At 40.3% G+C, this 26978-nt stretch overlaps 2 protein-coding genes across 2 annotated transcripts; one reads left to right on the plus strand and one right to left on the minus strand.

Annotated features, from left to right (window-relative positions):
• Positions 1 to 884: 884 nt before the first annotated feature.
• gdi1 (GDP dissociation inhibitor 1) lies at positions 885 to 9866 on the plus strand. Its single transcript, XM_034131781.1, has 11 exons — positions 885 to 1178; positions 2074 to 2181; positions 2394 to 2493; positions 3292 to 3426; positions 3516 to 3714; positions 4548 to 4679; positions 4781 to 4880; positions 5330 to 5501; positions 6343 to 6487; positions 6585 to 6639; positions 7236 to 9866. Exons 1-11 carry the CDS (start codon positions 1134 to 1136, stop codon positions 7386 to 7388), a joined length of 1344 nt encoding a protein of 447 aa, XP_033987672.1. The 5' UTR covers positions 885 to 1133; the 3' UTR covers positions 7389 to 9866.
• Positions 9092 to 26180, minus strand: itih6 (inter-alpha-trypsin inhibitor heavy chain family member 6; the record flags this gene model as incomplete). Its single annotated transcript, XM_034131739.1, has 17 exons — positions 9092 to 10607; positions 11371 to 11754; positions 12367 to 12480; positions 12575 to 12613; positions 12728 to 12757; positions 12844 to 12891; positions 12995 to 13012; positions 13170 to 13196; positions 13944 to 15542; positions 16459 to 16630; positions 16943 to 17059; positions 17189 to 17358; positions 18384 to 18631; positions 19189 to 19299; positions 22562 to 22716; positions 25306 to 25341; positions 26061 to 26180. Coding segments are annotated over 17 exons (3639 nt in total), but the record flags the coding sequence as incomplete, so codon positions are not given.
• Between the last annotated feature and the right edge of the window lie 798 nt (positions 26181 to 26978).

Consider the following 26978-nt stretch of genomic DNA (forward strand, 5'->3'; position numbering starts at 1 on the left):
TTGTTAGCAAGTGGACAGATGCACTTTATGGGTTGAAAAATAAAATGTGAATACATAATAATACACTTTTACTTGTAACACTTTAATGCATATTATACTTATAATACCTAAGTACATTTTGCCGATGATAAATACTTTTATTTTATTATATTTATTTATGTAAGGTTTGACTAAAACACGTTTACTGGAATTGTTCACATTGTGATATTGATCATTTAAATTAAAGATCTGAATACTTCTTCAACTACTGGCTAATGTTTACGAAAGTATTTGAGGCTTCAACAATAAACTGTCATAATATTTCGGTTGCCATAAACAGACATTCATAGATGCTATGTAGGCCTGCTGAACAGCGCTATCAATGAATGGCAGGTACACCTGGCAACTGTCCATGGTGCTGACACACTCCTACATTTGGATATTTCCCTGTTCGTATCATCATGTCCCATTATAACCATAAGATGCATTTACAAACACTGTTAAAGAAAAACATAAAAGCAAATAATGAAAGTTTGACACAGTTTTTCTCTATTGAAAAGGGCCTGCGTGAGGTCAGTGAAAGCAACTCCCATCCACACAGCTGTGGTGGCGGAGGGATACCACTGCCTGCATCCGCGTAACGCTGCGCCTACAACTGGAAAGGAAGGATATAAAAAGAAAATAGAGATAGCACAGACTTGTACAAAATGTATTTAAATGGCAAAACATGTTAAACTCCGAGCCAAAGTATGAAATGAAACTAAACATGTGTAAAATTGCTGGATAAAGCCACCTCACAGCGGAGGGTTTCGTATTACACCCAGCCTTTCAGTTTGAGCCCATTGTGTGACAGGATGGGAAGAGAGGAGGATACGCACTACTTTCCGTCGCGCAATCACATTGTTCTAGAGTGCTCCACGATCAGGGCCATCTTTGGTCGTCCTCGCCGGTGACAGTGTGGACAGTTTATTCCATTGGTCATCAATGCCTAACGATTCATAAATAATACTCAACTTTAAACAAGCCGTTTGACGCACTCTTGCAGAGAAAAGGGAGCTAGATCCCCGGGTTTTGTGGACTGTTCATTCTTTCCTTCAATACCCTTTATTTCTCAAGGCAAAAAGAGGGCGAGACGGGAGAGGCGGTGATACAACATGGATGAGGAATATGATGTGATCGTTTTGGGCACCGGACTCACAGTAAGTAGTCAAACATAATTTGCTTTTACGCGAAATCGTCCCAACTTCCATATGATTGCTTTCAGCCATTTATCCTCTTGTCTATCCGAGCGCAGAAGTGAAAGTCTCCTGCATCCCAGGCTTAATGACATTAGAAAATTACAATATGATAAATGTAATTGAATGTTCTTTGACATGCATGTGTAGGAAAAGATGAAACACGGCCTCCAGGAGTTATTTTATTGTTCTCGCAGCAGCAGGATCAGGGCAGTGTTACACCCAGTAGCATCTTTTAGGCGTAACCCCACAGTGTCATGGTCCTCTTTGCATAGACAGGCCTCCATCCTGACGCAGGCCTGAGCACGGGTTTATGAAATGACAGAGCATACCCACGCCTCAATTTCATTTACTCCTCACTCCCAATGCGACAGATACATTTAAAAGTAATATTAATCTGGGTTCCGTGAAAGTCGACATTTTCCTAGTTGTATAACAGGTATCAAATATCCTATTGAATTCATGGTCTTTTATATTTTATGATGTTATTATATAATGCTGGTGTTCTTTTTAAGAATATACATTAGTATTACTTATCAAATGATAATAATTATTATGATGACAGTAGATACGTGGGTGAAACTATAAAACCGCGCATGCGCAGTACGTTAATTATGTCCTCCCTGCACCCTTCTGTCATAACCTCTTCTATAAACCTATTGCCTTATCACAGACCCCACCCTTATTGTTTTTTGTTTCATTGTTATATATATTTATGTAGCATTGCTAGAGAGCCTGGGATTTAAGCTTTTTATTGCCTTATCCACACTGTAGCTATTCTGCATATGACAATAAAGCCTTGAATCTCTATTTTCATTTGAATTCAATGTAATTAATTATAACATTTTGTTCCATACAGGAATGCATTCTGTCCGGGATCATGTCCGTGAACGGGAAAAAGGTCCTGCACATGGACAGGAACCCCTACTATGGAGGCGAGAGCTCCTCCATCACCCCTCTGGAGGAGGTAAAGAAAAAAACACCCCCAGGGATCCATAAAAGCAAATCAATATATTTGATATCCCTCAGTACATCTCAGTTTACTCCCCGTGCCATTGTGCACCAGCTGCTGTTTTTATTGTCTTCATCTGCTCACCGTCTAATCCTCTTGTGAGGCTTTACATTATGCAGCTTCACAGGATGTTGTTCATGTTTCACTTTACTGTCGATCCTCCACAGCTGTACAAGCGCTTCAGTCTTCCAGAGAGCCCGCCCGAGTCCATGGGCCGAGGAAGGGACTGGAACGTAGACCTCATCCCCAAATTCCTCATGGCCAACGGTCAGTCCCGCATCACTGGTTTTAGACACAAAGGAATGAATATATCTCCATAAAACTCACTCACCATAAACTGGGGAGATAGATGGACAATTAGCACATTTTGACAGGAGTTAATGCAGGTGTATAAACCAAAATCATCATGCTCATCATCCAATCACATTTCCTGTCGTTTTTTAATTGTTACATCTATGGTTGTGTTTTTTTTAATTAACATTTTTATAGCACTTTTCATACACAAAAGGTTACATTAAGTGCTGTTCAAACCCAAAAACAATAAAAGATAACTAAATAAAATAAACTATACTAGCCCACCCACCCTTTTCTAGGTAATACTCAGAGTAACACATCTTTCATTATGAAAAACACTTGACTGAATAAAACAAGAAGAAAATAAGAAAATATAATTCAATGAAAAGACACATTTGAAAAGGTGGGTCCTTGAGTTGGCTCTTAATTGTATCAACAATGTATTATGTCTTTATACAATAGTAATGCTGCCGTCACTATTATCATCATAGTGATATTATTTTCTGTCTTATTCTAAAATTGGGAAATATAACATTAGTTAGGCCGAGGCTTCAAATAGGGTCAGTGGGTTTTCTGACTCCTGCATCTTTTCTTCGGTTTTCATTAAATTGTGCAAATAAACCAAAACTGAACTATTTATACTTATATCTATCAAATATAAATGTAAAGTAAGCCTCCAGACTATCTATATGTGACGTTTCAGTCGCTGTCTTGATGCTTAAAAGGCATTTTGTATTGATGTAAAGTGTGTGTGTGTGTGTGTGTTTGCAGGTCAGCTGGTGAAGATGCTGCTTTACACAGAAGTGACACGGTACCTGGACTTCAAAGTGGTGGAGGGCAGCTTCGTGTACAAAGGAGGAAAGATCTACAAGGTGCCGTCGACCGAGACCGAGGCACTAGCTTCAAGTAAGCCGCCCAAAAATGTCTCAAATATCAGGAGTATGATACTTAAATGATCATGTATTCAAAATAAAAGCCTCTGTTTGAATTTGCAGATCTGATGGGAATGTTTGAGAAGCGGAGGTTCAGGAAGTTCTTAGTCTTTGTGGCCAACTTTGATGAGAACGATCCCAAGACCTTTGAGGGCGTGGACCCCAAAACCACCGACATGAGGGAAGTCTACAAGAAGTTCGACCTCGGCCAGGATGTGATCGACTTCACCGGCCACGCCCTGGCCCTCTACAGGACGGACGAGTGAGAACAAAAGCCTTATGTCATTATCTCATCACATCAGAAATCCTTTAATGCTACCACAGCCGGAACGTTTACTTCACTGCAGCACAGGGGACAGTGCAGATGAAAGGCAAATCAAATGGGCAGATTAACATATCTAATAAGAAAGAAGAAATTGTATAAAATAAGATTAAATGAGTAGCAGTTGGTTAACACAGAAGAAGTTGTGAACCAGCAGCCAGTAATAACATTATTAAATTGCAAAAGTACATGTTTTACAGTTTTATTTCACAACAGATGCTTCATTTCACAGCTGCTTTTGTTATTTTAACATGAAATAACTAAAGAAAATAAGGGGTTTTTCAAATGTATATGTAGTAAATGACTGCCTGATATCAAATATGAATAATCTATTTTAAATTAACCTGCAAACAACGAATACAATTTAAAATGAAGCTCACTTTTGTTGCGTTTAGTGAAGCATAATCTGCTTGGACATCCGTTAATATAACTCAAATACCAAGTTCTGTTTGTCATTAAACTGATAGTAATAATTGTAATAAAAAAAATTAAATAATATATAAATATTTTTAAAATATAATAATAATACAATAAAATATAATTATAATACTGGTACTGGTACCACTAATACTAATAATAATACAAATAATAGTAATACAAAATCAATAGAAATATAATTATATACCATGAAACCTGCAAAAACATTTTTTTTTTTACAATACTGTATGTAGAGTAAGATGAGTTTTCTGGCTGTGAATATTATATTAACGCAATCATATATTTCTCATTATTCTAGTTTGATCCCTATTAATCCTCTTCTGTTTCTTCCTCAGCTATCTTGATGTTCCCTGTTTGGAGACGATCAACCGCATCAAGCTGTACAGTGAGTCGCTGGCTCGATATGGGAAGAGCCCCTACCTCTACCCCCTGTACGGCCTGGGAGAGCTGCCGCAGGGATTCGCCAGGTAACTTTTATCATTTACTTTACATCCATAGTGCTTGATTATTACAGCTTTAATTAAACATATTATTATCCATGATTTAACCGGTTTTAAACACTTTGTAGATTGAGTGCAATCTACGGAGGCACCTACATGCTGAACAAACCAGTGGAGGAGATAGTGATGGAAGACGGCCATGTTGTTGGAGTGAAGTCTGAGGGAGAGGTACGCTGATTTATTATTCTGCAAATGTCATTACTTTTCTCTATGCTCTATGAGGGGATAAACAAGCAAGTAAGTCCTTAAAAATGCTACTACTATGCAATTTTACTTAAGTAAGATTTTGAATGCAGGACTTTGACTTCGAACAGAGTATTTGTAACAATTCAGTATTTCTAATTTTACTTAAAGAGGCCCTATTATGCTTTTTGGGGTTTTCATTTTCCCCTATTTTGTGCATGTAAACGGTCTACAAAGGCTAAAATCCGAAATTTCGCTACAGAGTTTCTCTCCCACACTTTTTGAACATTAAAGCATGTAAACATGTCACAGTAGAGGCATTAAATGCAAAAAAGGGCCTCTTTAAGTAACAAATCAAAGTACTTCTTCCACCACTGTTAATAAAGATTTGTCTTATCTAATCTAATCTTATTTATCTACTTTTCCTGCTGCAGGTGGCTCGTTGTAAGCAGCTGATCTGCGACCCCAGCTACATCCCGGATCGCGTCCGTAAGGCGGGTCAGGTGATCCGTGTGATCTGCGTCCTCAGCCACCCGATCAAAAACACCAACGACGCCAACTCCTGCCAGATCATCATTCCTCAGAACCAGGTTAACCGCAACTCAGGTGAGGATCGTCGTTTAGTTCTCAGGAATTGGAGCAGGAAGATCAATAACAAAGATGGCCGTTCTGTTGAATGTAATTGATTAGATTGTAAGAGGAGAAATAAAGGAGCGCTCTTATGAGGAGAAAAGAAGCAATGCATGTCTCTAAATGTTACCCTTTAAGTGACTCATATCCCCCATAGTGTACAATATGCACATAGTTCTATTTAATTTACTCTTTAAAAGCACATATAATCAATGTTCTGGTATTAACAACGGATCTCTTGACTACTTGTGAAATGGGTCCCTGGTTCTCAAACCCACCGACTCTGCAGTTCCTCTCAGCTCCACGGAGATTTATTTTATCTATCAGATCACTGTTTGACTTTCTGACCCACAACTTTTCTTGGTATTTTATGCGAGAGGCATGAATTAGCTTGTTTCCTTACGCAGCCAGCTCTTTTCAGGAAAACATCTCTTGAAATCTTTTTGAAGCTCCCTGACCAACACCACAAAAAGTTAGTATAGCTTTTAATTTAGTAGCTAAAGAGCCAGACAGAGCTAAAAGGAGTGTATACACGAAATATCATTAGGTGCTCAAAAACCAGTGGTGGAAAAGGTACTTAGATATTGTACTTCATTTAAAGTATCAATACTAAAGTGAATAAACACTCTGTTACAAGTAATAGTCCTGTGTTCGAGGAGTACAATTACAAAAGTATTGGCATTAAAATAAACCTTTAGTACCAAAATTAAAGTAATTCCACTTCCCCTAAAGTGGGAAAGAATCAGTTAAAGCAGCTTAACGCTATCTCTGACTCGACTTTCGCCTCCTCTTCACCCCTTTTTGGTCAATTCTCCAGACATCTACGTGTGCATGATCTCCTACGCTCACAACGTGGCGGCCCAGGGGAAGTACATCGCCATCATCAGCACCACAGTGGAGACCGAAGAGCCCGAGGCGGAGATCGAGCCGGCGCTGGAGCTGCTGGAGCCCATCGACCAGAAGTCAGCATCTTAACAGCTTCTGATGACAAAGAGTTTCATACAAATATTTAAGTATGCTTGTGAAAATACTCATTAATGTTGTTTTTTTTTTTAACAGGTTTGTGGCTATTAGTGACCTGTATGAGCCCACAGATGATGGGACTGAGAGCCAGGTAAGACCTATCTTCCAGAAAACTATAAAAAGCTTTTGCTGAGAAAATGGAAACTATATGCTCATGGCTAATACGCGGGTGTAACTCAACAACAACTATTGTATGGATTACAATGGAATATAATTCGGACAATCATGGTCCCATGATGAGGAACCCTACTGACTTAGATTATCCACAGACTTTTTAACTAGTGCCATCAGCAGGTCATATCTGTTTCCAAGATGATGAATCTATCACAAGGTAGACACTTTTAGTTTTGAGGGAAATAAAAAAAAAAAGAAGGTTTTGAATGAAATATGTGTCACTATTAAATGCACAGCTATGTGTTAGCATGCTAACAGGCTAAAGAAATTGGGTGACCATGTGAAACAGGCTAGCACTGTCGCTAACATTTCTAAGCTATTGAAGAGCACTGATGTGACTGTTGTTGGTCACTCCTGTTTCACAGAAACCCTCCACAATAATGATTATAACAATAATAATAGTAGTTTAATACAGTGATGTCAGGATATATTATGACAGATATCTTACCATACCTTTCCAACCCCACGCTGGTGTCGCTGCAGATTCTCAGTCTGTTGTTTTATCTCTCCCAGGTCTTCGCCTCGAGCTCCTACGATGCCACCACTCACTTCGAGACCACCTGCAACGACATCAAGGACATCTACAAACGCATGACCGGCAGCGACTTTGACTTTGAGAACATGAAGCGCAAACAGAACGACGTGTTTGGGGAGGATGAGCAGTGAGCGGTAGAGAGGCTTCAGAGAGAGGGCGGGGCCTGGGAGAGGAGGCGGGGCTTAAAAGAGGCAAAAGATGAGGCAGAGGGTCCGTTAGAGGGCCTTGAAAAACCATCAGTGGGGTGAGAGGGTGTGTTTCTGGCCTCAGCTCTTTGCCTCCTCTCCCTTACGTCCCTCTCTCTCTTGACACGCTCACACACACACACACCCCCACACATACACACACGCTGTTCAAATACTCACACTCCTTATCTCTGTCACTGTAAAGCAGGGTTGATATGGTCTTTCATTCCATTGTAGAATTTACAGTATAACCATGTCTTAAATATTATCATTAGAGGTGAATTTATTACTTGTCGTCGGCGATCTTCAGAGCATTTTCATTCTTTCTGTAACGTCTTTCTCCTCGTATCAGAGGTCGTCGGGTGGTTGGAAGATTGATGGCATTGAGAAGTCTGACATGAGAGACCTGTAACGGCTTATAGTGTAGAATCCAGTTGACATGCATGCATCTTTTACACACAGTAGTATTTTACATAGACGACACTGCGGTATGAAGGCTGGACCATTCCACGCATTGCTCCTGTCAACCCTGCTTTCACTTTTCTCTTACTTGGTCAAAAGACTCCTTTTGGCAAAAAAATCTGTTGGTCAGACAAAACAATGTGATGAAAAATGACATATACATGGGCTGTCTGTCAGCTGATAGTGCTCACTTTGCAATGCTGTTGTGTTCCCTTTGCTAGCAAGCAAGCTAACCCGTGGCTATTAACCGTCACCCCGAAAAAACAAAAAAAACAACTGTTCCTTTGTTTATCTCTGTTGTGTAATGTCAATTTGAATAGTTTACTTTCTAACATTTTTAAATTATTGAAGAGTTTTTATTTCTCTATATATTTGGTGCACATTTCACTGGCTGAAGTTATGAAGTTTACAGATCTGAGGTTGAATCCGTGGTCTTAAAGTTAAAAAAAAAAAAAAAAAGGGAATGTCAGGAGCAAAGGAGGCAGGAAGAGGCTTTCTCTGAAGTATTCTGGGAGATCTGGAATGAGTGAGGAAAACAAATTACGGAAAATTGTTGAGATGCGAGGAAGTGTGAAGGACAAAAATGTGAATGGGAATGATTTGGATTTTGGAGGTTTCACTTTTAACTGAAGAGGGTGAAGACTGAAATTTCGGCTGATAGTGAAAGCACCAGAGTGTGTTCGGTTGTTTCAACCCTTGTGTGTGTCCTTTAGGTAAGTCACTTCTCCAGGGACTAAACATCCTATGACAAATTGTAGTAGTTAAATAGAGGGAAAGGCTGGAGACTCCCGTAACTTTAAAAGACTTTGTAGCAAAGGTGAGAAGCCACAGTTGCAGGTGCTGCCCCACGAGAACGAACCAAGATCCTTTTTTATTGGTTGTAGCCTTAATTTCTGGGGTCTTAATAGAATATTTAGACCCTTTTCAAATATGACTGCTTTGTTTTTAACTAACCGTTAGTGGCACGTCGCTCTAGTGCCAAAAATGGTGTTGCTGTTATTGGCAAAAGTTGCTGACAAAGTGCAGTTTGTTGTTGCGTGTTGCTCCGCAGATCTGACTGAATACTATAGAAGGGATATTGTTTTCCATCAGCTGTTTCTGTACACCTGAGCGGAGGCAGTTCCTCATATCTCACGTACAGTTAGATTGATCTGTGGCTTGTTACACAACAAACAAACAGACGAGACGCCCTGATCGTTTTTATTTAAAACACTGAAGCAGTTCCATCTCACTTTACCCAACACAAACTCTAAACATAGTTATCTCGCTGTTTTGGGGGTGTTGGCGTGTCTTATTGTTATGCTCTATTTATTTACATTTCACTGACGTATTGTGGAAAAGGTGTACGCCGAATATGCTATGCTATTAGATTTTGTTCTGATGATAAAAACGGAAATTGCACCGAAATTCCTTGTTTTTGTTTGTTTGTTATTTGCTGTGTTATGTTTACCTTATTCAGTGATCATTCCAGTGCTGCATCGTGATTTCATTTGATTATAATAAGAAACAGGTTATGATGGCAGGATAACAGCAGCAGCCATCAGTTATTAGCTATTAAAACCTATACAGCTGTGTGTTTCAACATTGTGTGTGGTCTTCATCCTGGATACTGGAATAATGTTTACTCTTCGATATATCCGAAGCCCTCCCTCCCTTTCCCCTTCCTCAGCATCAGATACTGTCTTCTCTTTTTTATTTATTGAAATCAAAAGCCTCATGTGTGGTCGTACTGTTTTAATTTCCATCCAGTTTGGCCTTTTTTGGAAACCACTATTGACAATATCCCTTGAAAAATTGACAAAAGATAAAAATAGTTAAGGCTGAGTAGTAGAAAAACTTACTGTCCTTGTTTGATCACTAGTATGTGAGCAATGCCTAATGTCTTGTGTAACAAATACAAATGAATTAAACTATGAATGAAATTATAGAAAAATAAAAAGCACATGGCAAACCTGGAAAGACCCTGATACTGTTGTGTGTTTCTTTCTTTGTGTTATAAGGTTATCTATACATATAATAATATTTTATATACACTCTAAAAAATACAACTTACAGATACAGTTTTAATAATTACAAGAATCTGGCTTTGCCTTATAATGAATCCTCGATGTAATATAATCTGATAAATATCTGAAGTGAGTTGGTGTGTGACACATTTTGGAGCTGCTGCGCTAAAGGACATTTTGTGGTTGCATGCGAACAGGAGTCTCTGTCACAGACATGAATCCAAACTCCCTGATGGAGAACAACAGCACGCTTCAGTCCTTATACATCTATTGAACCATACTTCCTCATTACTCCTTCACTTCCTCTTTTTGTAACCACAACGGTGTCCCACCGCTCCTTACAGAATAGCGTGGAAACCTTTTAGAGTCCCAGTTTTCACCGCTATTATATTCTCTGTGACCCGAGACGAGCAGCAGAGAAGGCGGAGAAGAAGACTCGGCTAGGATTACACATGCTCCACCACGTAGCTCTCGTATGGATGACCCAGGAGTCTCTCTACCTCTGCTTTGGGTACCACCCAACACATGCCCGTGTGGCGTTTCCGCACCGTGTCTTTCAGCGTCTTGTCCTGCAAGGTGACCGGCATGTGCTCCGCTCCCCACCTCAGGACCCCCCGCGCTGACACCGCCTCGTTGGGAGCTTCATCCTGAGCATCCTGCAGCGCTGAGACTCTCATGTCAGCGTGCTGGAACTGGCCTGTTGAAGGATATAGGACAGAGGTGGTGGGAAGTTACGGAGTGCATTTATTCAACAATTTCAAGATTCAAGATTCAAGGCGTGTATTGTCATGTGTACATAGCTACAGTGTAGTCATGACAATGAAGATCTTAGGTCACAGGCTCCTCCAACAGTGCAACATCAATAAAACAGATACTAGTGCAAGTAAATAAAATAAAAAAGAATATAATAGAAATAGCGCAGAATAGTCTATATACAAGTAATTGGAATATTGATATATATAAGTTACAACCAGATACATGTGCTAACCCTAACCCTAACCCTATTGAACTGAAGTTTAAAACAGACAAATTAATACACATTATCATCGCATAACTCAGATTTGTATTTACTACTGCATTAATCAGCACATGGCCAATCACATTTATCTTGTACTCCTTTAGAGGACACTTGATCCCTATTTCGAGAAAAACTGTAGTACTTAATATTATTACTACTACTATGTAATTGTATATAAAGCAGTTCAAATGAGCTTCACCTCAACTAGCTACAACAGTCAAATCTACTGATGTATCATTACAAACAATCATGTCACATAATAATACATCAGTCTCAGGGTAGACTCTTCTGCAGAATGAGTACTTTTAGTTTTGAAACTTTGGGTCCTTTTGGCTGTATCTGTAGTTTTACTTAAGTAGATGGTAAGGACTTTAACTTGTACATGGCTGTATTTCTACTTTAAGTTCTGTGTTCTAGATGTCAGTGAGCTTGTATGTAGTACCCAGCAGGCCTTGGGTTGCAGCGGACAGCCCTCGTCCATCCCTGATGTAGAAGCCCAGGTGAGCCATCTGCAGGTAGCTGGGGTGTTTGTACTGGTGGAACAGAACCAGGAAGCGGACGTCCCGGTCAAGCTCGATCCAGCAACTCCGGTGGTCGTCCACGGTGACCGTCACCCCCTGCCGCGTCACCGATCCCTGCTGATTGATGGGGAGATGGTCCCGCCCCTCACCTTCCACCACTACAGCGTCCAACGAGAGGGTGATCATGATGTCCCCGGAGAGCTTGGTGGCGGAGGAAATGGTGATCCGGTCGAAGTAGGTCCGGGTCCGATCCTCCACCCCGTGCTTAGAGGGAGCTCCCATGAGGTGGCCGTCCACAATTATCCCTTGAGGATGAGGAGCAGACACACTTAAAAATGTATTACTAACGTGGTAGTAAAAATGGCTAAAGTATTTACCTCATTTCACCTTGAATTCTTAAAGAAATCAATGTTTTTCTCACATTCTTGCCTGGTGAAGGAACATCAAGATATGGAGATAAGTCCTAATGAATTGAAGTAAATGGGTGCACCCTCTTTTAGCAAACAGAAAGACTATATTAAAACATCCATTTACAAGCTCTCGTATACCTTCTGGAGTGTCATCCATCTGTTGTTTACCTAGTCTGATGCTCACTACTTCCCGCACACATGCATACACTTCAGATTTTCACTATAGAGTAGCGAAGAATGAACCATGAAACCAATTGCATCTGAAATGCAAAAACGCATGTGTTTGGGAAGTAATGAGCTTTAAGTGGTACCGTACCAGTTGTGTTGTAGTTTGTTAACCATTTTTCGGTTGTTATACGCAGCCCCAATTGATTTGAATTCATGAAGACTTTTTAGAATAGTTTTTCGCCATGGAGGCATGCAATAAAACCAATATTAATATATAGAAATACCTATAAAACATGTATATCTTTACACTTAAATGAGGGATTTTATTTCCAAGCGTACCTCTCTCTGGGTCCTCTAACAGTCTGAGAACGTCATTGGCTCGGCCGTCGACAGTGAAACACAAATTCTGACGCAGCTTAGGCAGCTGGACTACAAAATGAGGATCTCCATCAACTATAAGACACAACATTTAACATTAATACAACATGAGTACAGAAAATATTTTAAATAATTTGACGGTGTAATATAATTAAAAACAAATCTTGACCTGATGAGGAGAAGACGCGAATGATGGATGGAGAACTATCTAAAAGCACAAGAGATTCAACTCACTGACAGTCCTCCACAATGAAAGCAGTGTCTCCACAATAAATGACAGATTATTTAAGACGTGCAGCTGTACGTAACAGCCAGCTCTTACCAAACGATTCTGTGTCTGCAGTATCATCCCCTAGAAATAAGTCAGACATTTTATTTAAAAGACTTTAGAAAGCAACTACAGAATTAAATCAACTCTTATGACAATTTAAAACTTACATGCATCATAATTGAGATCGTAGTCCACGTCATAGGTCGCATCAAAGTCTGAGAAATGGAGGGTTTGAGTTTAGGACACGCTGTGATGCTAATTTTTTATTTTGACAGTATAATAATTATGAATACATTAAGAATGAAGTGTGATACTCACCTTTCACAAGGTCAATATCTACAGGAGATAGAACAACATATTTACTTCCACTGTTGGCTGATTATTATGGTATATCCTAATGAAACAGCTGTATCTAATTACGTTTGATTATCAGATTTCTTTTTCAGATAAATGTGAATTAGAGTTTAGAAAAAAAGATATCATTCAGTTTTACCTTTCCTCTGAATGAAAGTAGAGACATCTGGTGGAGAGAAGAACAACATTCAATGAGGAAAATATATGAAAATGTCTGCACACTATAAGAGGACATATTCTACTCATTTTCAGGTGTATATCTTGTGTCTCTCCTGTGACATGTCTCCATGCTTTAATGTTCAAAAAGCTCTTTATTTTCCTCATACTGTACTGCCTGTGCTGCAGCACCTCTTTTCACCCTCTGTCTGAAACCAGAGCCCAGTCTACTCTGATTGGTTAGCTGGCCTGCTCTGTTGTGATTGGTCAACCGCTTAGAGATGTCCCGCCCCTTAGCCTATCATGTACAATGTGTTGGAGTGCTAGCCAATAGAAGCTTGAGTGTTACATAGTGATGTCACTATGTTCCTTATCTAAACAAAGGAGTCCAGTGGAAGAGTTTCAGGCACTGGGGGGGAGTGTAGCCTTTGCAGATCATTTGCTTCCACAAAAACCAAAATAACACACTACAGTAAAGGTGTTTCATATTCAATCATACTCCATCATATTCAATGTAAATACTGCTATCTTTTACTATATTTTTTTATATATTTTTTAATGTTATTATAGTTTCTTCAAATAGCTTTCTATCTGTGTTTTTACATTTTGGTTTTATTTGTATGTATGCTCCACAACACAAAGTCAAATTCCTCGTATGTGCTAACCTACCTGGCAATAAACTTGTTTCTGATTCTGATTCTTTAATATTTAGCTTGTACTGTAACTTGATTTATGACTATGCATAATTGTGAATTACCCAGAAGCCCTGCTGCCTCCCACAAACGTGGCCCATCTGTTACACCAGGCATGGGAGCGAAGTTGGCCGACACAAAGGTGGCGATGCTCAGCTCGGTGTCGTTGTGGTCGTCCACGCTGGGCGCCGGCACCGGGGTGGGGGAGGTGAGCAGAGAGGATGCCTCGGGCGGGGGGGTGGTGATGTCAGGCACAGGTGGAGCAGAGGTGGAGCTGTTCTCCGCCTCTAGGGAGGGAACGGTCACTCTGACAGGAGGCAGGGTCGTTCTCACTGTACTGGGCTGTGGGGTAAGGGGTTTCCCAGGCAGGAGAGCAGGGTCGGTTCGGACTGAGCTGGGTGGAGGCGTGGTGCTGGTGGTGAACACTGTGGTGGTTGTGGGGGTTGTTTTCACGACATTTGGAAACGGGGTGGAGACTTTTCCGGGTGCAGGGGGTGCCGCTGTTTTTAAAGCATTCAGCAGGGAGGTGTGTGTCTTACCGGCAGGAAGAGGAGAGGCAGTTTTGGATTCATTTTGGGAAGGGGTTGGCTTTTTCCCAGAGATTGGAGCAGGGGCAGTTTTCACAGAGGTGGGACTTGATGTGGTTGTGGCTTTCTTTGATGGTGAAACTCCTACTTTTGCAGTGGAAGTTGGTAGAAGGACTTTTTTTGTTTGCTTTTGAGGTGGCTGAGGAGGGTCTGGTTTTGTTTTAGGCTTTGTGTTAGAACTGAGCTTCTTCACAGCTAATATTTTGATGGCGGCAGTAGTCGTCGCTGTCGTTGTTGTAGTCGCTGCTGTTGTGGTTGTAGTCGCTGCGGTGGTGGGTTTTACCGGGGTTGGAGTTTCTTCATCTGCATCGGGCTTAACCACAACTAAAGAAGTGACCGGTGTTACAAAGTTATATTTCAGGGAAAGGTTTGTGGCCTTGTCTGCCAGTATCCTCTGAGTTGCAGGGTCAGTTGCGCTCAGTTTTGCCAGCAGCAGCTCTTTGATGGTGAAATACGCCCAGAGGCGGTGCACGAAGGTGGAGATTCCTTCCGAGCCTGCAGAGCACTCGACTGAATCTGCACTCCCGTTGCCTTTTGCGTGGGAAATCAACACCTCGTTCTCCAACTTGATGCGTTGCTTTGAATCAGTGGCGGACATTGACACCTTAAAATCCTTCAGCCCTGGTTTCACCCTCCCAGCCACCACCAGCTCTGAGCCTTGGAAGTAGTTTGGGAACATGGAGCGGGTGATGTCAAACGCCTGATCGTCCAGATACGACAGCTGGATGTCTGATAGCAGAGGACTCGCCACTTCATCGTAGAAACCCTTCAGCTGCAGGGCTGCGTCGGCGTCCTCGTAAACCATCCTCGCCACGCCGCGGTTATCCAGAGCGAGGCGTTTCAGGAGGAGGAAGTCTGCGTCGTCTCCAAAGGCGAGGCCGAACAGAGACGAGGAGCCCAGAGCTTTCTTGGCGTTGCTGAGGATGGTGTCGCCGGTCGTTACTCCAATGGTTGCCTCTCCATCAGTGAGGAAGATAACCAGAGGGACACGTCGGGATGAGAGGTGGCTGGAGGAGGAGGAGGATGAAGGGTTGACCAGCTGGGCAGCAGAGAGCAGAGCTGCGTTGATGTTCGTCCCTGATAGAGAGAAAATGTATAATAAATAATAATAATACTACTTTTGATTTGGAAGCACCTTTCATAAAACCTAAGGACACCATACAAAGGATAAAAGTAACACTCAACAAGTAAAAACATCAACAAATGAAACACAGGAATAAAAGCAGGCATGGATGGGGGAAAGGAAGTAGCATTGATGAAACAAACCAGAAGACTACAGTGAGTAGGCTGAACGATCCGTGTTAACCTGTTAAGCCCCGAGCCCGTTTTTCAGGTTTCAGGCTCGAAAATGACATGCCCAAAACAAATGACTACAACTTCACTTCTAAAAGGGTTATATGAATAATTTCTTTAATCAAAGCAAGGTTACATCTGTGAGTTGGATGTAGAAGTGTCAGAATCAATATAGATTTTTCTCAGTCAGAGTAAATTCAGATGGAACATAGTAAAAAAAAGGTAAATTCTTACCTCCGCCTACAAAAAACCCATTACTTATAGTGAAAACCACCCTTGGATGATGGGTTAGTAGACTAAAAGCTTTAGGAATCCAAACTATAACATATAATAAGTACCCTGTATCAAGATTGAGGCAAAACAAGTTATATTTGACCTTTTTAGAGAGGTTTAGCAAAAATAAGTTCCAGGCGGAATAAGCTTTCGGCACATTTCTGGTTCCATCAGTGCCATTTGACCTTTTTCAGGTACCAGACTATAAAAAGGATGTATTACATTGAATTATCACCATAGGTATTCATTCCATTAAAAGAAAAAAATAAAAATAAAAAAATTAATAAAAAATTAAAAAATTAAAAAAAAAACTTTTTTTTTTTTTTTTTTTTGTGGAAAAACAAAAGACCCGCCGACGGGGGCTTTGGGGCTTAACAGAAAAACTAAGACACATTTGACACAATTATATCTTAAGACTTCATCTCACATCCTTCTGCAATAATCCTCTTCACAAAGTCTTTGGCGTCTCGTACGTTCTGCCGAGTCGCCCGAACTGTCCGTCCTTTCTTCCAGGTGTGAACTTTGTCTGAGAAGGTGATGATGTTGAAGTGGTCTCCCTCTCTCAGGTCCCCGAGAATCGTGCTCATGGCCTGCTTCGTCTACTGACAGAAATACTTTGAATTATTGACAGAAATCCTGCAAATATATTTGTTATCAAGCAACTGTCCTTATCACAGAACTGTATTGATTGATCGATTTTCTTGGATGATTGAAAAAAAGACTGCAGTCATTACATACATTGAAAATCACAAAGGATTAAAACTCAGTTATGCAAAAAGGATTATTTCTATTGAAGAAAAGACAAGAAGTACAAACAATATAATTGACAAAGCAGCAGGGAAGCGGTGTGAACATGCTCTTGTATTCTTGGTCATAAAAAGTTACGGTGTGGATGAGACTGTCAACTTTACCTGTTTTATCTTAGTGCCTATCATTGAGCCACTGACATCAATGACAAAAATAACATCCTTAGGAACAACAGGAAGTCCTCTGGGTGCAAAGTAATGCACAAAATACCCATCATACACCTGAGAGAGGGTGAAAATACACAATTAATTGGGGAGAAAACCACTTTAACTGTCACTAAAAACACATTTATATATTTTGAAAAGCAAGAACATTCTTTAAAAAAGCAGAAATAAAAAGCCGGTCCTGACCTGGACTTCACCCATGAGGTCTCTGAGCTCCACGTCATACTGGAGGATGAAGTCTGCGTTGAGACCGTTGGACGAGATGCTGTTCTGCTGCTGTATAGTGGGACTGTAGCGGACACGAGCACAGTTTGTGTTCTGCTCAACATGAGTGGAGGCCGGGGCTTCTGCATCGCCTGATGGTAAGGAGTGCATGGTTTAATCCATGAAGAAGTCATCAAAAATGTTTAAATAAAGATCTACATCAAAGAGGACACACGCCTGTAGACATGTGCGTAGAAGAAGAAGACCAGGGGTCAACCATTTGGAACATAATGCTCCCACACTTCAGTCTAATCTAATAACAACGTTTCAGTACACAGACCTTTCTCAGGTTATTTAAAATGGATTATATATTATTTGTGCAAAAACCTGATGAAGGTCTGGGTATGGAGACCTTAATATTAAATAACCCCTTCTGACTGTCAGTGAAGAAGACAGCGTGTGGGAGTCTTTAAATCTCTTTAAGAAAACAATTCCATCAGAAATAGTTGAACATTTTACGAAATCGGGTTATTTGCTTTGTTGCAGAGTAAGTTGAGAACACAGACACCACCCAAGTCTGTAGGATCAATATGAAACTACAGCCAGAAGAAAGTTATCTTAGACTGGAAACAGATAGCCTGGATATGGCTGGATAAAGGTAAGATCAATTGCTTATCAGAACCGCTAAGGCACTCGTAACTTTATATCTTGGTTGTACCCAAATTAAAAGCATGAAAGAATAACTAGTGGTTTTATATGGGATTATAGGGGAGAAAAAACATCCTGGGGTTTCCTGGCTACCTAACAGTAACAACAATATATTGTTTCTTGGCAGAGCCAGGCTAGCTGTTTCCATTTGTTTCCTGTTATTATGCTAAGCTAAGCTAAACAGCTCAATTTTCTCATTAACCACTAAGAAAATAAGCTTATTCCCCCAAAAGTTAAACTATTCTTTTAAATTCAGATTCTAATTGACAAATATAATTAATTATATCATTGATTCAACCAGGAAGTCTATTGAGATTGTTTCACTTGCTTTAAACAACTGATGGTTGGTACCAGGTGGCGTGTACTTTACATTAGTCTAAGAGCATTGAAGGGCTCTTCTCTGAAAGTTGCTAATCCCAATTAACCATCTAAAATACATCATAACAGGTAATAACTCATCATATTTGACCTTGAGCGGTGTTGGAGAGCAGCCGGCTCATCCTGAGAGGAAAGGCTTTGAGGAAACTGATGCCCGTCCTCTCCGTTATACTGACGTCTAACGAGAGGTTCTGCACAGGCTGACCCGGCCTCAGACCCAGACTGAGCTCATAGCGGCCGAGGCGTCGAGGCAGCAGCTCCTCGTAGGTCAGGGAGAAGGAAACCCGAGCTCCAGACGGCACGCTCACCGCCACGCGGAACTTCTCAATCTCTCGCTCTCTGAAACATAGCAGAAAAAGTCAAAGGAAAACTCACAACATTGGATTGGATGTCAGTGTCCTCTTTAAAAACGGTCTACATTACAAGTAAAAACTTTAAGCACTGAATGTAAGAAAGGTGGTCTTGGTGGGCTCATACAAGTCTCCTTTATTTAAGTAAAAGTACTAGTACCATTACTATAAAAACACTTCACTACAAAGTACTGATTTCAAAATCTAACATAACTAAAAGTACTATCAGCAAATTGTACTTAAATAATCAAAAGTTAATGTCAGTGTTTTACTTTGGATGTTTTTGGATTAATATTACTGCTTCACAAAGGCGTACAGTATGTTGCATTTTAGTGCTGTAGATGTTGATGATCGCGCTTATGTTAACTCCTTTATATATTGTTGGATAGTTAAATGCATCATATTCTAAAAGATTCTTTTATTTTTGCAAGTATCTCACAAAAAACAACTTTTTATGAGATTCACAGACATATTTTTAACTGTAGAAGATGCATTACTTAACTGATCAGAGTGTGAGGAAGTTAAAGAACAAATTCTGGTACTGACTTGGTAGCAACGAGCCCGGCTGTTTTCCCTTGCTTCTTAGCAGCATCGTAAATGTTCCTGGCAGCAGCTCTCTCCGTCACCTGGCCCACATACACCTTGCCATAGGAGGTGCTGATGGGAATAAGAAGAAGAAACAGCTCTCTGTGTGACTCACAGTAGCCGGATTATATTTCAGTCAGAAACACGCCTGGCCTGCATTGAGCTGCTCAGCGTGATTCACTTTATTTTCCACCTTGTATTTCCATTGCCATCACAAAGCTGCTTCACAAACACGCATCATGCTTGGGAGGTGTGGGTCGTAAACAGGGCGAGTGAGAAAATAGTAATTTCCCTCTAAAAACAGCATTAATGAAGAGAGATCTTGCAGGCCGGTGACGCTGCTGAGGGAGCGCCGCCGTGTGCAACACCCGGCCAAATCCCAACCAAAACCTCCGCTCAAGTGGCATCCAACTCACACAGTGCACTTCCTAGACTCTCGGTGACCGCTGATGACACGTGACAAGGTGCTAAATTAAGGTCACGTCCTTTGAACAAATATATCCAAAGAGAAAAAACATCAAGGGCTAACTCAAATAAACCCTCAGGCTTGAAGCAAGTCCTGTTTGAGAAACAGAGCAGAATGGCAAGAGTGGAAAATGGAGGCGCTTGTATTTATACGTGTGGCTGGTTAAAGGAGCGGCTGCACATCAGTGAGCGACACACTGAACACAGAGGTCTCAGTTTCACACACAGAAATGCCAAAGAACTAACACATTTGCCACAGCTTTTTTTTTCTCTTTTACCTTTTGGGGTATTTGGTGATGACGAGCCTAAGATGTAGGAGACATTTCTTAACGCTTAAAGGGCACCTAAGATGTAGGAGACATTTCTTAACGCTTAAAGGACACCTAAGAGGTAGGAGACATTTCTTAACGCTTAAAGGACACTTAGATGTAGGAGACATTTCTTAACGCTTAAAGGACACCTAAGATGTAGGAGACATTTCTTAACGCTTAAAGGACACCTAAGATGTAGGAGACATTTCTTAACGCTTAAAGGACACTTAGATGTAGGAGACATTTCTTAACGCTTAAAGGACACCTAAGATGTAGGAGACATTTCTTAACGCTTAAAGGACACCTAAGATGTAGGAGACATTTCTTAACGCTTAAAGGACACTTCATTCTTTTAGATTATCACAATCATTCAAAAATCAATACATTTCAAGATAGATGGTTTGACTTCAGATAAATAAAAAAAAATGTTAAAAAAAGCTGTCAGACCAAAGGAGTGGAGTCAAAACACTAAACAGTATTTGTCTATAAGATGTAGTAGATATATAAAGTTTTATAAAATGTAAATAAGTACAATAAGCTTTTGGCCTATTTTGTTGCTTTTATTTATGTCTTAATGTATCCATATGTATAAATGTGTCTGTTGATTGTGTATATATAGGTATATACATATTTTCATACATATTTCTATATATATTTGTATTTTTTTGTATTCGGGATTGTGGGAAACGGTATCTTGATCTCTCTGTCTGTACAGGCCATACAGAGTGTGAAAATGTGTAAGAGAAAGACAGAAGTGAAGGATTATGGTGTTAAAAAACCTGTATGAGCTCCAGAATCACACATACTTAAAAAACCTCCATGTAGGCACGCATATGTACAGTACATGTAGGTGTGTGTGTGTGTGTGTGTGTGTGTGTGTGTGTGTGTGTGTGTGTATCTAAACTGGCAGTGTGCCTCAGTAAACTGTCCGGGGGAGAAAAGTAGGGACTGGGTAAACTCCTGTCATTTTCTCTATTAACTTTCTGACTTGCGTTTACAAAGCCCTGTATTCATCTGCCTCAGGTTCCCCCCCCCCCCTGACCTGCTTCCGCTCCCAAATCCAGCTCCAGGTTTGGTGTTTGGCCTGCAATGTTGACTTATTTGTTTTGTTTATATTTAGCAATTTCTTGAAGGAGAGCGTCTTGAAAAACACTCTTCGTAATCAAATTATGCATCTCTCCTCCGGACTTCGATTCAAGTTCCTTACATAATTCCTCTGAAGTTTCTGGATTTAGCCCAATTATGAGAACTTTTATTTATTTCAATTTTTTCAACATATGGCAGGTACATATCATAATTTCCCTGCCAACTTCAATACTTAAAGGGGCTCTATCATGCTCATTTTCAGGTTCATATTTATTTAGTGTCTCTACTGTGACATGTCTCCATGCTTTAATGTTCAAAAAGCTCGCTTAGAGATTTCCTGCCCCTATCAGCCAATAGAAGCGCAACTGTTAGGGTATGTCACTTCTGTCTGACTGTAAACAAAGGAGTCTAATGGCGCGTTTCCACTACTGCGCGGAGCGTGGTTTAGGCGTGCCGTGCCCGGCCCGTTTTTGGTTGCGTTTCCACTAGGGGTAGTTCCGGCTAGCGGGTACTTTTTCACAGTTTTTCTGGCTCGACAAAATCGAGGTTCTTTCCGGGCCAACAACCGGGCTGAGTATGCTAAACTAGTGAGAGAATCGCTGGCAACTACAACAAAATAAACATATTTGACCGTGATTTAATTGTAATACACCTTTCAAAATGATGCCGAAGTAACAACATACTGATACCGGTTAGTAAAAACCATGAATTAATGCTTTGACAAGTCTGCAGACAGACGGCAGGCAAAAAACCTTTTAAAATGCGTGTTTTCTAAATGGAGACCGGCTAAGCTAATGCAGTATATGCTCCGACCGTCCACACTCACAACAACGGCCTATACAGACATAAATAAACCAGCGACTGAATTCGCCATGACACAGACAGTCTGTGGTTTGTACTTGTTTAACTTTTGTCTTTGTGGCTCTGAGTGCTAACAGCTAACGGCTGATGTTGGTTTTCTGGTTCGCATTGAAGATGACCTCACGGCTCCGCCTACACTGCGTTACTATAGTTACTGCCCCAGCTACTAAACTGTAATGGAAACGCAGCATAAAGTGAGCTTGGCCTACCAAGGCCTAACTATACCGTACTAAGCCGAGCGAGGCCCAGCAGTGGAAATGCGCCATAATGGAGGCATTTCAGGAAGGAGGGTTTGGTAGAGAGCTCCCTCTTGAGGAAGCTTTGGGATGTCAGCCTTTGGAGACCATTTACATGAACAAAAACATAACACACTACAGGAATGGGAAAACCCCCCAAAAGCATAATAATTGTAATATTAAAAATCTTTAATATTGAAAACAGTCCCTATATGTTGTGAGGAATTATCATCAAAAACACAGTAAATGTAACGATGACTGGAAGCATTTCCTGACTTTCATAGAGATTAGAAATAAAGGAAATTAAAAAGAGAGACAATCAAATACATAAACAAACATAGGAAGTAGGGATAGAACTGAGAAACAGTGACTTACATGGTGAAGTTGGAGATGAAGGCAGAGGAGGGCAGGTCCACCTCGAAGGCCGCCTCCTTGGTGACGGGCAGCTGGTTCCACACTGAGCTCTGCACTGTGGTCACAGCGTATCTGGACACCACTGTACACCCCACATGGTAGTCTGTCACCTTCAGCTAAAGCATCACAAATATATGTATAACAAATGTAAGGGTTTGGAGGAGAAAGCACTTAAGTTAAGGAGAAATGAAATCTGAGGTACAAGGGACAGGTATTGTGAAGCTTACATGAGGCAAATAGAAACATTCAGCTAATCGAATGTACCATAGGAAGTTGGTGCATTTTATCTGCTTTTTTCCACATTATATAAGCCTGACAATAACCACAACACAGACTGTGAGGTGGCAACGTCGCAAATACGTGATAGGTCCCCGGGGTTTTCAAAACTATGCAGATCTTTGATTTACTCAATGAAAGTTACGTTTCTCAGTGAATGTTCTGCATTGATCCTGAACACATATAACATCAGCTTTTCAGATTCCTCTTGTGTGTTTCTCAAAGTTTAAGTAGGGACGGGACACATGCACTGAACATAAGGAAGGTGTATGGCCCTGGTGGGCTGATAGTAGTGTCCCTATGATGTATCCTTTACTTAGGTAAAAGTACTGGTACCATAGTGGGAAAAAACTTCACTACACGTAAAAGTACTGTACCTGTCAGGGTTTTACTCCTAGTTATGTTTTTGGAATAATATTAATCAGCTGCGTTTTACTGCTATAGATATGTATGGTTTTGCCTAATTGTAACTCTTGTAGTGTTGGTACATTTAATCTACAGCAATTCCTCACATCTGATACGTTCATGTTATGTTTGTAGCACCGCTTTTTTGTTGGACTCAAGTATCTAAAAAAAGACAACTTTTCAAGAGATTTTCAGAAAAATAGCCCTGTGTTTGAAGATTGATGGTTTTCACTTCAGGGAAACGTATGATTAAACTGTTATCTGAAAAGCAACAGCTGTCAGACTAGTGCAGTGTCGTCAAAAAACTATATTTGTCTATGGCATGTAGTCGAGTAAAATATAGAGTAGCATAACATTGAAATAAGTACAGTACTTGAGTAGATCATGACAAGGGCTACATGCCACATTTACTCACAACCAATCAGGTGTGACTATAACAGACAATGATGGAGGCTTAAATAAACCTTAAAGGTCACCTATTATACAAAAATCCACTTGTTCATGTCTCTTCTACAGAAACATGTGTCCCCTCTGTGTAAAGAGATTCTGAAAGTTTCAGGACAAAAGATTCTCTCTCTTTTTGTCCTGATCCATTTATATAAAAACCTGTCTGAAAATGAGCTGATCAGATTTTGGCCACTTTATGATGTCATAATGGTTTTTTTGGCTTGTGTAACCATTAGCCAATCACCAACCAAGGTAACCCCCCCCCACCTTATCACCTGAATCTCCTCCTAGAGCACCATTGTGTTCTTTTTAACCAAATATCTCTCAGAGGGGCGTGGGGAGGGGCTCCTTATTTTCATCTGAAGTAACAGACAGAGAATCAGCACTTTTGAAACAGGGCTGAAACAGAGGGGATTATGGGATGCTGCAATGATCTGTCTGGTGTTTTAGCCAAACACTTCAGAGACATATTTTTTTATATATCCGAGACCTATAATATATTGATGAAAAAGAGTATAATGGACCTTTAAATCACCCTACCCAGCCAAACCAAAATGGAAAACAAATCATGAACTTGTTTCTCTGTTTACTCCGGTAACGCTGGCGCCTGCTGCAAACTGAAGTGAGTCTGGTTAGCAGCCACATGACTTCAGGATGAGGCGGCAGAGCCACATCAGCGCAGCGGGGGTTTGAGCTATACTGAACTGAATTACTGTATGTGTTCTGGGGATTGCTTCACAGTTAACGCTGAAGCAAACAGAGGGGAAACCTCAGAGGAGCTCTTGATGATTCCCTGAGAGAGTAGGGGGTGCTTTCTGTCTGTGAAGCTGGTCACTTTGTATCAGAGGTGGAGAGTAGGTACTTTAACTCAAGGACTGTACTTCTTGAGAACATTATTGAGGTTTTCCCATTTCACAGCATGTTTTTCTATACTTCTACTCAACTACATCTCAAAAGAAAATGCTATACATTTTACTCCGCTGCATTTAATTGATAGGTGTAGTTGTATTGGTTACTTATCAAATTACGATTTAAGATTAAAAAATGTGTTAAAACAGTTTAAAAAACGCAATGTGTTAAAGATTTAGATATCTTTGAGTTGTTGATTGTGACTTTCTCCCCTCTATAACTGTTTAGATTACAAAGAGTTCAAATTATCCAATATTGTTGATTAAAAATAATAATCTGTGAAGCAGAATTTAGTTGTTATGTTCTTCTTTTTGTACACAGTCATACTGTATAGCTATGTTTAGTAACAGTGACATTGTAACTCATGTTCTAGTATGAGGAGCTTAAATCTTGCACTATACTGTACAGTCATTACAATGACCACAACAAAACAAGAATGTAAATAAATCATGTAACTTTCTTGTGTTGTCCTCAATGTTCTTTTAACTGCGCATGTCCCTTGATGTTGAAACCAATCAGGGTATTTTTTTTAAATGAATTGTCAAATAAACTAAATATTTGTTATGGTATTTTACACGTCTTATGACAGTAACTGCACAAACATAGTCCAACTATCACATCCCTTTCCTCTTGTGAAAAGTAACATTGAAAGTTGGGTTGATACTTACCACTAATTTAGTTGGTTTGCTTTGACGTCTTATTCTCTGAAAAACACACAAGGCAGAAAGTCAATCACGTGCGTTCATGTGTAGTATTGTAAAATGTTATTTTAAGATCAAGCCCAATAAGTATAATGAACTTCATTGGTTCCAGAAAAGGAGGTACCCTTTTTTGAAGTAATCTCCACACTCTTCCTATGAGAGGGTTGGGTCAAGATTTTGTGTCAAAATACTCTGAATCAAAGCCATTCATGAATGGAGGGGAAGTGGAACTGGAAATAAATGCGTTGACTGTACACAGGCTGCACGGTGCGCTCTCAGAGGCTAATTCTTTTACACAAGTCATTGCTGTGTCAATACATTACCACATAGCCTGAACATTGCTGGGACCTTAACATAAACAAGTAAGGTAAAGAGTGGAAACCCTTTATGGGGAAACATAGAAATCATATAGTTAATATACAACAAATTGGAGTATATTGTATATCTTGACTCATTGAGTTTGTTTTCGCTGTATTAGAACTTGAAATACTCACTTTAGTAGTCACCAATAGTTTAAATAATATCCTGGCAATTATTAGAGTAAAGCAATTTTTTTTTAAATACAAAATAAAGTGCTATATTATTGCTATACTGTCCTCCTGTCTTCATTCAACCTGGTTTAACAGAAGAGTGTGTTTCAGAAAGAAGCCATTAACAACTTTTACACAGAGAAAACTGACAGAAAAAAAGGTAATTAAGGAGAGGAAAATAGAAAAATGTACCTGTAAAAGAACATCTGCTCCAAGTTTAGCTTCATATTCCCTTGATAATCCCTCTTGCAGATACAGAGTGAAGAACACCAGCATGCAGGAAATCCTTAAATTCATCATGTCCAGAATAAATCAGGTTCCAGTCCTCCAAGATGCAGTGAACTCACGGTGTCCGCGGGACTGAGGCAGCGTGTGCAGCAGGACGCTGTGCACATACCTCACATTTTACACAGAAAGTTATTTTCTGCAAGGGGCAGTCTCTCTCCCCTCCCTCACCTCGGATTATTTTAAACGGCTCCTCTGCAGTGATAGATGAAATATGTTCTGATAAACATCCGTCACGTGTGGTGAAAAAAGGGAAAAGAAAATCTCCAAAAAGGTGTGAAGTTCAGTCAGAAAGTTGTCCCGCTGTGTGTGAGGAGAGCAGCTGCCAGTTTGAGTGTGTGCCTACTGGAAGTTTCACGTCCTGCTGCCACTGAGGTGCACCAGAAATGAGGGATTATTAACCCCTGCTCTGCTATTTTGGGAAATTACCCCACTACCAAAACACCTCCCCCTCCTCCTCTCTGAGTTAAAATGCTCCAGTCTGAGTTTTATTCCTTAAATTACTCCCAAATGTGAGTTTCCTATTCCCCCAGAGCGCTTTCACAAAGACCCATTATCTGCCGAGTGGAACAGTTCATTGGTCTGTTGTGAAATCAGTTTGTTAAATTTAGTTTTGGCTTCTCTGTGGGAGGATTAAAAACATAAGAGAGCTGCCAAACCAACACCAACAGGACTCGTAAAGTGGATTTAGTTTCTGAAAAACAACTTAAAAACAAGTCTTAGTTTATTTTCGTATTTTGTGCCACTACTGTGACATGTCTCCTTGCTTAAATGTTCAAAAAGCTCTTTATTTTCCTCATACTGCCTGTGCTGCAGCACCTCTCT

Source organism: Trematomus bernacchii, unplaced genomic scaffold (assembly GCF_902827165.1).
Source record: "Trematomus bernacchii unplaced genomic scaffold, fTreBer1.1, whole genome shotgun sequence".
Lineage (NCBI taxonomy): Eukaryota > Metazoa > Chordata > Actinopteri > Perciformes > Nototheniidae > Trematomus > Trematomus bernacchii.

What these genes read in the sequence shown, in the direction of transcription:
- gdi1 (XM_034131781.1), top strand. Translation starts at nt 1,134, where the DNA reads ATGGATGAGGAATATGATGTGATCGTTTTGGGCACCGGACTCACA. An exon ending in GACCGAGGCACTAGCTTCAA is followed by an intron (nt 3,427 to 3,515) that starts GTAAGCCGCCCA and finishes TTGAATTTGCAG; the next exon opens with ATCTGATGGGAATGTTTGAG. An exon ending in GCCCTCTACAGGACGGACGA is followed by an intron (nt 3,715 to 4,547) that starts GTGAGAACAAAA and finishes TTTCTTCCTCAG; the next exon opens with CTATCTTGATGTTCCCTGTT.